Here is a 13,059-nt window from a genome sequence, read left to right on the forward strand (position 1 = left end):
GGCTGCACCAGAATGCCCATCAGTAAGATTAGCATGTGAAGCATAGCTAAAAATTACCAGTTTCATGTTTTTTGGGGCCCTAAGGATGGACCTTAAACATGCATTTCTCCACATTTAATTTTTTAAATGTTTTATTTGACCTTAAAACATTCTCCACTTTAAGGTGTTTCATCATAGTATTTAACTCCAACACAACAAAATTAGCATCTAATTGGTCTAATTAGAGTACCCAACCAGTTCAACTAATCAATCAAGTTTCACAATTGCTTTCTCTCTTCTTTAGATGTAACATTATCTTTCTGTGAGGACCCAGTACGATTAACCAGGATGGGAGTAACACTCTCTAAATAGAATTGTTGATTGAAAGTTATTCCAGACCTACTCTTCTTAATATCTAAACCAATTAAAAGCCCCACAAGCTTAACTTTCAATTTTAAATTCTGCTCTAAGCAATAAATAACACATTTCTCAAATTCCACAGTACCACCCCATAGGAAATTATCAACATGCATCCGGAAGCTGCCTGGAAGTTTCCCTTTATGATTCCAATAAAGGATTGCGATATCTGCTTTTAGGTCAACACAACTATTTTCAGCAATACAGAGTTCATTGAAAAATACAATATCCTGGAGGCATCATTCAGGCATTCATTTAGTTTCCATAGTTTTCCTTTTGCATCTACTGCCTCTTTGGACGGTTTCAGAAACACTTTTCTCTGAAACGTATCGCCCTGCAGCAATGTGGCTTTTATATCGATTGATCTAAACTCCAATGAATGTGTGGACAAAAGGGTTAAAAAGGTATTCATGATTACATTTTCAGCTGTGGAGAGCCCAGTCTAACATTGCATCACCCAGTAGCTCTTCAAACCTCCTAGCAACTAGTGTCACTTTAGACTTATGACGCCAATTTTTCAGTACAAATCCATCCCTGTGACAAAGCTGGTTGCGCTTTATTTGGTACCTCAGAATAAACTCCAACTCTCTCCAACTATTTAATTCCTTTTGTTTTGCCTCTCTTATTAGTTTATCCTCAAGTTTATTGACAGCCACCAAAACTTCATGATCATGAAGACTTCTGTTTCTGTGGTCCTGAGGCTTCCAGTTTGCAGATGTGGATAGTTCATTCCATGGTTCTCCTGGAAAGAGCATTGTAGATAATTTCCTTCATGGGGTCTCTGTCTGTAGCATAATAGGCCTGGATGGTTACAGCCAGCAGGCAGGGTTCGAAGTCATCAAAGTGGACTGGAGAGAGAGAGAGAGGAGGGACCCCACTTGGGTCTTCTCTTGTCAGTGTCGAGCTGCTTGTCTGGTTGCTGCAGAGGAAACACCAGCTTAAGCACACAGATGGTGGGCCTGTCACATGACCATCATCCAGTGATTCAACATGATGGTTACTTGTGTGTATTCCCTTTTGCAACTTAATCAGCCCATGTCTAGGAATTCCTTTCTCTTAACCAGTGTCCAATTGTTTAATTGATTAGGTTTGAGTGGTTCATCTCCACCAATCTAATCCCAAGTGACAGCCTTAACATCCTGCTAATGGAAGCAGGATAGGTAGTTCACTCAGATTCCCCAGGTGACTGTGCTTGCTGGGATTGGGCAGGCAACTCGTCTCCACCCTGATGCATTAGATTGTGGAGTATAGTGATGTACATTGGGGTGACCATCTTAGCTGCTAGTGGAGTCATCATTTATCAGTTTATTTTTCTTTTAAATTTAATTCAGGTTTCCAGCCGGTAGTTAAAAAATCATCATTCAACATAGCACGCTTTTGTGACACTGGCAATACCTCATGGGCATTTAACAAGTCATCAGTCTTGCAGATTTCATCCAAGAATTCTAATAGAAGGTCCATACTTTCATCACTATTCTACTGATGGGCATCCATCTCACAAATGACTTTACTTTTGATTTTATTTATTGTAGGAAGTGACAATGCCAAGACCATACCTTGTTTCCTCTTTGTTAGGGATGTAACACATATCCACATATCCACTTCATTCTTTCACTGGCCATATGGGTTCAGACTCCATGTTACATTCCAGAAAGCCAGTTGATGAAGGATAGAACCGGAGCTAATCTTTACACAATTTTATAAGCATTTATTTATAGAGTTACATATTAAAAGCATGCACATCCTAGTCCAACAACCACAGTTTCAGTCTCTGTCTATTTATAGGGCACAAGTGAATCCCCAGTTAATGCCTACCAGCTACATGCAAGTAAACTCAATTAATATAAATTAACAAGAAGTGCCACCTTTTGGAAGAGACATTAATCCCAGTCTCTGTCTACAATCTTAAGTAGACTTAAAATATCTCATTGCCCAATTCAACTCAGAGCAAAAGAGTTCTTCTTGGTCAACATTAATCTCTCAACCAACATTACAAAGAAACATATTTTCCACTCACTCATCGCATTACTGTTTGTGCTACCTTGTGTTAAATTAGCAACCGCATTTGCCTACATTACCTCACTTCAAAATTACTGAACAGGCTGTGAAGTGATTTGAGACAGCCCAACTTGGACACATACCACTGTTTCTTTGCCAGTGGATCAAAATCATGTAACTCTCTACCTAACTGCACGGTAGGAACACCTTCACTACACAATACTGCAGTGGTTCAAACAGAAGGCTTACCACCACCTTCTCAGGGCAACTAGGAATGGGAAATAAATGCCAACCTTGCCAGCGATGCCCACTTGCGGGAACAAATATAAAAATACGTGAAAGGCATTATAAAAATGCAAGTTCTTTCTTTACAATATTCATTATAACCATCAGGTAGATGAGACAGTAGCCTTGATTTTCTGTTAGTTATAGAATGGCTAGTGGCAGGCTTTACGCAGACTCGAATGGAAGTGTGCTATTTGCACCCAATTTACAGAGGTGAGCTCACCAGCAGTTTCAGCTGCAGATTCAGACAAGCATAGAGACCACACCAATGATGGGAGTAAACAACATATGGGAAGTAACACTGAAAGGGATGGCAGCAATTAAAGGGAGTGTCACAATAGAGTGACAAATAAAATTAAAGACTTTAGAGAGCCTCAAAAAGATATCTGCACCCATTAATAATCTTTGCCAAACTTGCTGGATGAGCTGGTTTGAGAAGGGTGGTGGCTTTGCAACTGTATGATGTCATCCATATAGCTCACCATTGCAGAATGCTAAAAAGAACAGAACTAAATTTCAGGTTGCAGCTCGCCATTACTGTCCCTATGCTCTTTGTTAGCTGCTGGTCTTCTTGCAGCAGACAGGATCTTCCCCTCTAATGAACTGGAGCCCGAGGAGGGCAGCTCTCCATGGACATTGTCAGGCAGTTGTACCAGGGCCTGTAGAAATGGTTGACAGCTTGGCCGGTGTGGCCAGTTGGGCTCAGGGGGGTACAAATTCCTCCTGGGCAGTAACGTAAAACTGGCAGTATTGCATCGGTCACCCGTTACACGCACCACTCAGTTTTGAGTTCCATTGCATTCGATGGAATTCAGTACCAGGCAGGGAATATAATTGGCAGTCAATATGATACTACCCATTTAGCCTTTACGCAATGAAGAATTTCGACCACATTCTCTCTTTTGATCCCCCGGCATTCCTTGTTTAATTCACTGTATCGGGGTTCAATATCCACAGGGGTTCTCCTGATTGTCCATTGCAACTTTGTTTCTACTGCTTCTCCGAGGGGTTTTCTTGAGTCTTCTGTCGAAGTTATGGTGAACAGTCGGGACAACCTGCTGATTTAATCCCGCTGTGATTGGGGTACATCTGAGGACATATCCGTTAGGAGAGTTAGTCAGGTACTCACACAGTTTAGTGGTGCCAATGGGTCTGAGCTCACTTCCTTCAGGAACGGGTGCTTCCACTTGTACACATCATCTGCCAAAGTGAGGTCTGTTAACTCTCTGCAGACGCAAGTAGTTGGGTACTGGCTGTTGAGCACAGAGCAACATTCGTGCAGTCTGATCTGCCTGGCATCCTTCCATGAGTCCTCTCTTCTTCCAAATATGTAAGATAAAAGGATTCCCATTATAGCCAGTAATAATGGGGCTGAGGCTGGGGCCGAGGCCAAAAGTTAAGTTATTTAGAACAACTGGTCCAAAGGCTCATGAGAACCATAGTGCCAGCAGAGGGAAACACACAAAACAAGAATGAAGAAAAATGGTTCAGAAATCTGTCGAATAGACTTACATTCACTTGACTCACTTGGTACCATTTTCACCTTTCAGTCAGAAAGTTGTGGGTTCCAGCCCCAGCACATAACCTAGGCTGACACCTTAGTGCAGTACTGAGGGAATCCAACTTTGTCAGAGATGCCGCCTTTCAAATGAATTACTAAACCAATAAACACATCTGTATTGTTCAAGCAGATGTAAAAGATTCAATGACATTTTTCCAAAGGAGAGCTGGTGGGTTCTTCCTGGTGTCCTGACCAACATTCCTCTCTCAACCAACACCCTCAAAATAGTGTAACTAGTCATCCATCGCACTGCCACTGATGGGACCTTGCTTCATGTAGATCTGCTGCTGCAGTTGCAACAGTGATGACAGTTATAAAGTAGTTTGTTGGTTGTGAAGTTTTGGGAGACCCTGAGAACATGATAGTTGCTATATAACTTTTCTTCAAAACGCCCTTTCATTTATCGTCAGTATACTCACCCAACCACTGGAAAACCTGGAAGTGAATTTTAAATGGGACTATTGGAGATGGGTGCTTCCACCATTGCTGGTCTTACCCACCAGCAAATGGACCTGCACACAATGTGGCTGGAGCTGCAGCAGAACAGAACTCCCTCTCATTTTCCAATACCAGCTGCTTGATTTACACAGCAGCATCAACTTTTGACTGTGAGTAGTTAGGGTAGGATTTCCACACAAGAGGCTGAATTTTATAAGCCCGTGAAAAAAATGGTGACCCGCCTGTGTGGGCCACACGCCAAAGAGCTGCCGCAATTCCAAGCATGGTGGCTCATTTAAATAGCCGGAGCAGACTGCCCCACACCACCACCACCCCCCCCCCAATCACATGGAGAGGTGGGCTGTCCGCCCCTGGCAATGGCGTCAGCTGCCTGTGTGCAGGCGCTGACGCCATTTATAAAGGGCTAGCAGCCCTACTGTGAAATTTTAAATATTTAAAAGGAAATGGAATTAAAATAAATAAATACATCTCTTTTGCCCCTCTCCCATCCCCCCAATAACAATTAAATTAATTATTTTCCCTATCCCCCCCAAAGCACTTACCTTTATCTTTCCCCAACCCGGAAAACTGCACAAACTTTCAACTACAACCCTTCCCAACATCCCCTACACCCATGACACTAATTTGACCCTATCCCCTCACCACCCGCAGTGACAAACTTACCTCGCCCCTCCCCACAGTTGTTGTGCCTTGTTTCCCCAGATGGGGATCTGAAGGCTCAGGAGAGCCGGCCGCTAGGCCGAAAATCACAGCGGGACATCAGGAGGCAATGTGGGATTAATTAATTCACCTATTTTAATTTATTTAAATGCTGAAATTAAGGTCCCGTCACTGAGCGGTGGTGGGGCTGGGGGGGAGGGGCACCACGAGGCCTCGCCGCCGCAGGTAATATCGAGCTAGGCCCTGCTGGCGTCAGGATGTGTGGCAGGCCTCATCATTGGCCATCTTCAAGCCCCTCCCTGCCATGGATCCCGACCTTAGGTGCACCTTAAAATCCTGCCCAAGGTCTCCCAATGGCCCACCCTAACATCAGTGGAAAATCTTCATAAGCCATGGTGTAATAACATAAAGGTTACTTGTGTCGTTTCTCTGGGGTTTCTACAGATCATCTGCCAAAATTAAAGCAAATGATCAATCACCATGGAAATGAATGCCAATCAGTTTTATTGGTCGGTTGCTCCTCTCCCCTAACTCCCTTGACTTGATTTGAAATCAAATAAGTACCTGGTGCATTTGGAGCATTGCCCCCCTCCCACTGAAACTTTCCATGTTTGCACCTCGAGGACACTGAATAGATGGCAGTACATTACAATGTCGGAATACAATTCATCATGTAGCAGCTAGGTGAGCCTTCTTTTATGGTAGAAGCTGGTACAACAGGTGGTTGCAGTAAAATAATAAAAAATGCAGGAGGTGACAGAGTGGAATAAAACCTATAATCTTTTTACTCCATTAGAAAATGTAATTAATTTAAACAAAACTGGAATTTTTTTTTAACAGGAGAAGCCATGTTCTTTTTATAAACTCCATGGTCGAACAAATCCAAAGTGTTGATAGGGACGTTTCTCCTTGGTTTCATCAAACAAACATTGCATTGTGTCCTCTGTGAATGAAGCTTTGCGCTTACTTAAGAAAAAAAGTGTACGATTGTTTATACACTTAGCACCATGCTACGGTCCAACACTTTTGCTTCTTTGTATATTAAGTCCCTCATGGACTTCCATTCCTGCTGTTTCTTTGTGAAATGCTCTCCTCTGCAGTACCAGCAACAACTTTTATTGATACAAAACCTTTAATGTAGAATATGTCCCAAAGTACTTCCAGGTAAAGGAATAGACACCAAGTCATATTGGAAAAATTGGAAAATATGATTAAAAACTTGGTTGAAAAGGTTTTGAGAATGCTTTTGAAGATGGAAAGTATTGAAGAGGTAGAAAGGTTTAGGACTGCCCAGGTGGGTGAAGATACCGAATCAATGTTGGGCATTGGATGGGCAGGATGGACAAAAGGCAAATGTTAGAGTACCAGAAGTTGCAGAACAAAGCATAATATGGGAGGTGGTTTTAAAACCAGGAAAGGGGAAGGCATTGGAAGATTTCAAGATGAGGATATTGTTTACTGTTTTTTTAAATTTCATGTGCGCAGGGCAGGATCCACTGCAGGTTAGTGAGGACAAGGATGATGAGCAAGTGTGGGACAGGATATAGACAACTGAATTTTGGATAAGTTGAAAGGTGGAAAATGGAAGGCCAGCAGGGAAGACATTGGAAAAATCAAGTCTAGAGGTAACAAAAGCATGGATAAGGGTTTCAGTGGTGGTGTGAAATAGGGGCAGAGGTATACAATGTTGCAGAAGTGAAAATAAGACATTTGGATGATCGTAGACAGGATGAGGGGTTTGAAGCTCAGCACTGAGTAAAAACATATTTTGCACAGTGCAGTTCAACCTGAACTAATGACTAGGGAGGGAGATGGGGTAAAGATCAAGGCAGTGAATGTTATGTTGCATACTGCATCTTCTTGATGTTCAGTTCGAGGCAACTTTGTTTCATCCATTTCGGACAAAAGTGCTTGAACTTTCTTGGACTTAAGGCATAAAGCAGGGACTGTACCAGAATGATTGACAGAAGGTGGAGACAGAATGAATTGATAGGAATGAATGGTGTCAAAGCTGAAGTGAGGGTGTTAGTTTAGCAAATCAACAGTAGAAGAGTTGTAACAAATATATATGTAGTGAACAGTAAATTAGAAATTTGAAAGTGAATTAGAGAAATTGTTGAGGGAAGCGTATTTCACAAAGGCATGTTCTGAGGGCGATACATTGGGGGTGGAATCTGAGAATCATCGATTTAAGGATGCCTAGTTAAAAATGGTATTCTCATCCATTAATAGATCTGGCTGGACTGCGTCTCCCTCTCCACGGGTATTTCTTCAGGTGCTCCAGCTAGATCCAGCAATGCATCCTTGTCCTGCATGATTCAACTTAGGGTAAAGACATTGCAAACTCTTCCCAATGTTGAACAGCCTCTTCCAACCCTTTCCTCCAATGCCTCCATCCTTACCTCCAGCATCATTATCTCAACAACTGATGCTGTCTTCTCAGCTACCTCAGTCTGCCCCTCCCTCCACCTCAAGCCTATCGTGCGTCCTCAGCAGGCAGGCTCATCTCCTCCATGAAATTTACATCCTGCACCTTGGACCCCGTTCTGATTGAGCTCTTGGCTCCACGACTAACTTTCCTTGGCCCAATGTCCCCAAACATTACCAATGGATCCCTTTCCTCAACAGGTATTCCTCCTCCCTTCAACAATGTTACACCACTCCTCAAAAAGTTCATCCTCAATCATTCTGTCTTCTCCACCTACTGCTTCATCTCTAACCTCCCTTTCCTTTCTAAAGTCCTCAACCATGACATTGTTGCCTGGTTCTACCCTCATCTTTCCCAATCTATGTTTGACTCTCTCCAATCTGGTGGCTTCCCTGCTCATAGTATCAAACTTATTTTGGTCAAATTCACCAATAGCATACTTAATTATTACTCCTCCTCAACTTCTCAGTGCCTTTTTATGTAGGAGGCCATTTCATCCATGTTGCCAACTGTGGCTCAGTTGTCAGCACTCTCACCTGAGTTAGAAGGTTATGAGTTCAAGTCCCACATAAGAGACATATGCACAAAAATCCAGGCCAACGCTCCAGGATGGTACTGAAGGAGTGCTGCACTGTTGAAGGTGCCATCTTTCAGATGAGATGTTAAGCCAAGGTCCCATCCACTGTCTTTAATAGATGCAAATATTCCCATGGGAGTATTTCAAAGAAGGACAGAGGAGTTGTATCCAGTGTCATCACTAAAAACGGATTATCTGATCATTATCATCTTACTGTTTGTGGGATCTTGTGTGTTAATCGGCTACCTTGTTTCATACATAACAAGGGTGACTACTCTTCAAAAGTACTTCATTAGCTGTAAAGCGCTTTGTGACATCCTGAGGGTGTGAAAGGTGCTACAGAAATACAGTTCCTTCTTTCTTTCTCATGAGTCCATTCCATACACCACCATCATTTGATTCTACACTTTCCCATTTTAGCAAAATAGTTATTGCAATGCCTTCTCCTCCCATCCCACATGGTGTAAATATCTCACAGTTCCTTCCTTACCTTTTCTAAATGCTGTTCATTGTGACATGTCTGCAGGCATTGGATCAACTTCTACTTGTACACTGACTCCCGGCTCTACCTCTGCACCACCATCCTTGACTCTGCAAATACCACTGAGTCTGATTACTTGCCTGACATCAAGCCCTGAATGAGCCAAACTTAGCCTAAGCTAATATCACTAAGAACAAACCATTCTGTTCAGTTGCTGCCAAAAAGTCTGCACCCACCCTGCTCCCCCAATGCCAATCCCCTCCCCAGGTGCTCGATGAAGTCGAATCTGATGGTGTACAGCCATAAGTGTTCTGTTGAACCTTGAGCTTAACTTCAAACTCTTTATCCTATTCATCACCAAGAGCTCCTGTTTCCACCCTTATATCACCTCACTATGGAGTCTCATCCATGCCTTTGTTACCTCCCAGCTCTGTTTTACGATGCTTTCCCCACTGGCTTCCTGCATTTCAACCTGCACAAACTGCAACTCCTGCAATAAGTTCCCTGCAACTCTTCTCTTCAGCAGCTGATGTCCTTTGCACCTGAGGGTCAAGCCTGTTCTGCCATTCAATTATGCCTGTCCTCACCAGCCTCTAAGGCCTTCCTATCCTCCCATGCACTGAATTCAAATTTCCTCATTTACAATCTCAAAATGACCTTCCCCCAACACTACAACCTCCTCCAGTTTCATGTGCCAATGCACATCATCTACTTCTCTGTACAGATGCTGATCTCCTTTGCATCCTTCTCTGCCCTATGATAGTGCCTTTGGTTAACTCTACTCTGGAACCCTTCCCTTGAACACCTCTGCCCTGATATACCTCTGCATCTTAGGAAAATTGGAATATTAGGAACAGGAGCAGCCCATTCAGCCAGTCAAGTCTGCTCCGCCATTCAATTAGGCTAATCTTCATGGCTGATCTTCAAAAGCCTCCTCCAAACCGAGCTCTCTTGCCATGCCTGGAGCTGCCTTCCCTAACTCTTCTACTGTTATTTAGCATCCATTTTCACCTTCCTAAAGCACACTGGGGCACTTACTATGAGGCCACTATGTAAATAAAAGCTTTTGCTGTTGCAACCTTTCATCACATAAAACACAGAAGCAACGTCAAAACCGGTTTTTTAAACAAACAAAAAAAGCCATTGAGGTGTCCAATCCGGGACAATGCGGCCTTATCCCATGAAAGATTCTGAATCAGCCATTTGACTAGTTTTATCCTGCAGTACTGCAAGTGACAAGCTGCCGGCCTAATGAGTTACCAATATATTGGACAGGCGGCACTATCTAAAACAGGGACCTGTTGATAAAAAAAGTGCAATTCTTCCCCTTCCTCCTCCTAATACATTCAGAGCAACAGTTACCAGAACAGTTCTTTGCAGAACTGAGCACGATATTCATTTCCAGAATGTTTCTAATGGTCATGTTAGAATCTGGAAGTAATTTAAATAATTCACCAGGGTAAATTTAATCAGTCGAGAAAATCGCTTGTGAATGTGAAAAATATAGATAGTTTATGCGCCTAGCAAATTCCGGCATGAAATAGATAACTAAGAAAGACATCGTGCATGGCCAAATGCAATACAAATTCTTGCTTAATCCTGATGCATGGACCTAGAGGGGTCTGCAAGTCACACAGTGAATGGCAGAGTGCGGCAGCCCCGCTTCCAAGAGGTTACTCGATGTGGACCGCATTCCACTACCGCAGTGCAATTCTAGTCTGCACCACACCGTGGCTCTACTTCCTTTCCCTATTCCCCACCGTCTCTCTCACCTGTGAGCCCAAAGCAAACAGCAAGGGTGACAGAGCTGTCTGTGACTGTGCCAGTGCGTCAAACAACCTCTGCATCACAGCCCTCTGCTCAGCTTCGCAACACTAACGTGTGACAAGTAACGTTTCTTTGTGTGGGTTGGGGGGGGGGGAGGGTGAATCTCTGCAACTGCAGCAATCAAAGACAGCATTTTCTGTTTATTTTTAAACGGAATTTCCAGACAGTTCTCCAGACTGCAGAATACAACATGAACCAATGCAGCATGAACCAACACAGAACTAACCAGTGCAGCTCCAAAGTATTCATTCATTTCCCCCCCCCCCCCCCGAAGGGGATTGTTAATTTCTGATTGTATCCCTTTCGTTTAGTCCATCTTTCTCACAGGACATGTCTCTAAAGCTGCCTGTCCCACACACTGATCTTGCCTTTAATGCTATCGCGTCCAGTCGCAGAAGTTTGGTGCCCTCAGATGACTCGCTTTATCTCCCGGTCCTTACCATTGGATAGCGATACACCTCCCTGATCCGGTTACCAGAGGCACCGCTCACACACTGGGCTAGACTGAATGAAATGCTACCTGACTGAAACACTTCAACTCGCTATTATCGATCCTTAAGGTCGAATCTTTGAACTTCACCAAAAGCAGGAAGATGTCAATAATACTTTGGTACAGTTGTAATTATCAGCATTTTTACTTAACTTAAAAAGATTAAATGTAATGTTTTTCACGGAAAGTTTAACAAGTATTCACCCCCCCCCCCCCTCCCCCAGTTATATTGAACTCTATGAGATGTAGCTGGTCAAAGCAGAAAGGGGGCGATTACCTGCAGGTCATCCCGGTTCTGGAGCCTCTCCTTGCCGCTAGCAGTGGTGATCTGCACCCCGGGGTTGTCGGCTTTCTCCGCCGTCTCCGAGCTCTCGCTCGCCACACTGGCCGTGTCGCTGGAAGCCTCGGTGTCCCGGGACGAATCGGGCTTTCCAGCGCTCCTCGAGCTCCGGGAACTCCTGCGGCCAACGCTCAGAGCATCGAAATCCAGGGTCTTGCTTTCGTACGCTCCCTCCACCGAGCAGAACATGCCCCCGTACTTCTGCCGGGGGACCTGAGCGGCGGTGCCCGGCCTGGCCAGATAGACTGGCAGGTCATCTTCCTTGTCCCAGGTCCTCCTGCCTTCGGCCATTGATCTGTCTGGGTGATAGAAGCAAGGTGAGCTGGCTGGGTGCAGGGAGGAGAAGCAGATAGAGATATTGGCAAGTCAGAAGCTGATGGTAGTGAGCCGCTAGTGGCAGACTGCTCCTGAAATCCCTTGACACGGAAGTGATAACGCGTGAGCACCGCACACTGAATGGATTTTAAAGTACAGTTACCCCCCGTTTGCCTGGGCTTTTTTTGCAGGAGACCGTCCGCATATGAGCAATTCCAGGCGCTATCCCATCAGATTGGCTGCGGACAGTCACCACCGAGAGGCCAAGGGCTAATGTGACATTTGGAGGAAAAGCGTCCAGATCACTGAGTGAACGGCCAGTCCAGAACAGGCTACTTGCCGCACTGTGGAGAGATGATTGCGTTTTTAAAACAAAAATACCCGTTTACGGTATTCAATGACAAGATTTACACACTAGCACAGTCCTTCTTTAGAGGGCAAGCGGGGGAAACAAATTGAGTTTTCATCCTGTCACACAAGGACCAGGCTTTACAATCCAATGTTCTTTTGAAATAACTGCGGGTTGTTGCTGCTGACTCAGATAGGACACAGCAGGTTCCCCCCTCCCCTTTCTTTTGTACCGCTCACCTCTGCCAGCTGGAATCTCCGTTTACCGGGATAGGGGAGTCTGAAGTTCACTAATCCAGACTGGTAAGATCACACAGGAATCACCATGGGAAACATAACGTACATCTGACCAAGACCTGTGCTTCTGCAGAGCGGTGAGGATAGAGCTGGGGGAATTATGACAAATTGGATAGCTCAGTTAAAGAGCCGACGCAAGCACGATGGGCCGAACGGCCTCCTTCTGTGCTGCAGGAGTCTAATGCATATGTCATACAATTAAAAAAAAAACAAAGATTAAAGTTGGGAGAAGTTTGTATAAGGAATGAAATGGCAAGTGTGATATCTGCACGGCGATTTTGGCCATTGGGCGGGGAAGATTGCGGGACAAGTCCTGCTGCAATGTGAAGCATATTTTATCCAGACAAAAGCCGTTTGTTTTCGGTGCTGTTTTAAGCATCGCCCCCCACCTCCCCCGCCCCACCCTTTATATTGTAACCTCATTCGTGCCATTTTGTCAGACACGAATCTATTTAATTTAAGATACTTTGCAGGATATTCACCCCCAGGGTCGATCAGCCGGGAGAGCAGCAAGTCCTTTTTAAATCGAGATCTTTAAGCAAGTACCTCGCTGGTGAGAAATGTCAGAAGATTTCCTGTCAATTCGAAAAGACACAC

The 13,059-nt window shown here is 44.2% G+C and overlaps 1 protein-coding gene across 2 annotated transcripts in view; it reads right to left on the reverse strand.

Moving 5' to 3' along the window:
* The window catches only part of LOC137375792 (dihydropyrimidinase-related protein 3-like), a 215,846-nt gene extending 203,503 nt beyond the window's left edge, over nt 1–12,343 (reverse strand). For both annotated transcript variants that reach the window (XM_068043255.1, XM_068043254.1), the window contains exon 1: nt 11,440–12,343. In XM_068043255.1, coding sequence (XP_067899356.1) covers nt 11,440–11,793 — 354 coding nt within the window. In that variant the 5' untranslated portion in view covers nt 11,794–12,343. The remainder of the gene's footprint in view (nt 1–11,439) is intronic.
* Between the last annotated feature and the right edge of the window lie 716 nt (nt 12,344–13,059).

This window comes from Heterodontus francisci, chromosome 12 (genome assembly GCF_036365525.1).
Source record: "Heterodontus francisci isolate sHetFra1 chromosome 12, sHetFra1.hap1, whole genome shotgun sequence".
NCBI classification, from domain to species: domain Eukaryota; kingdom Metazoa; phylum Chordata; class Chondrichthyes; order Heterodontiformes; family Heterodontidae; genus Heterodontus; species Heterodontus francisci.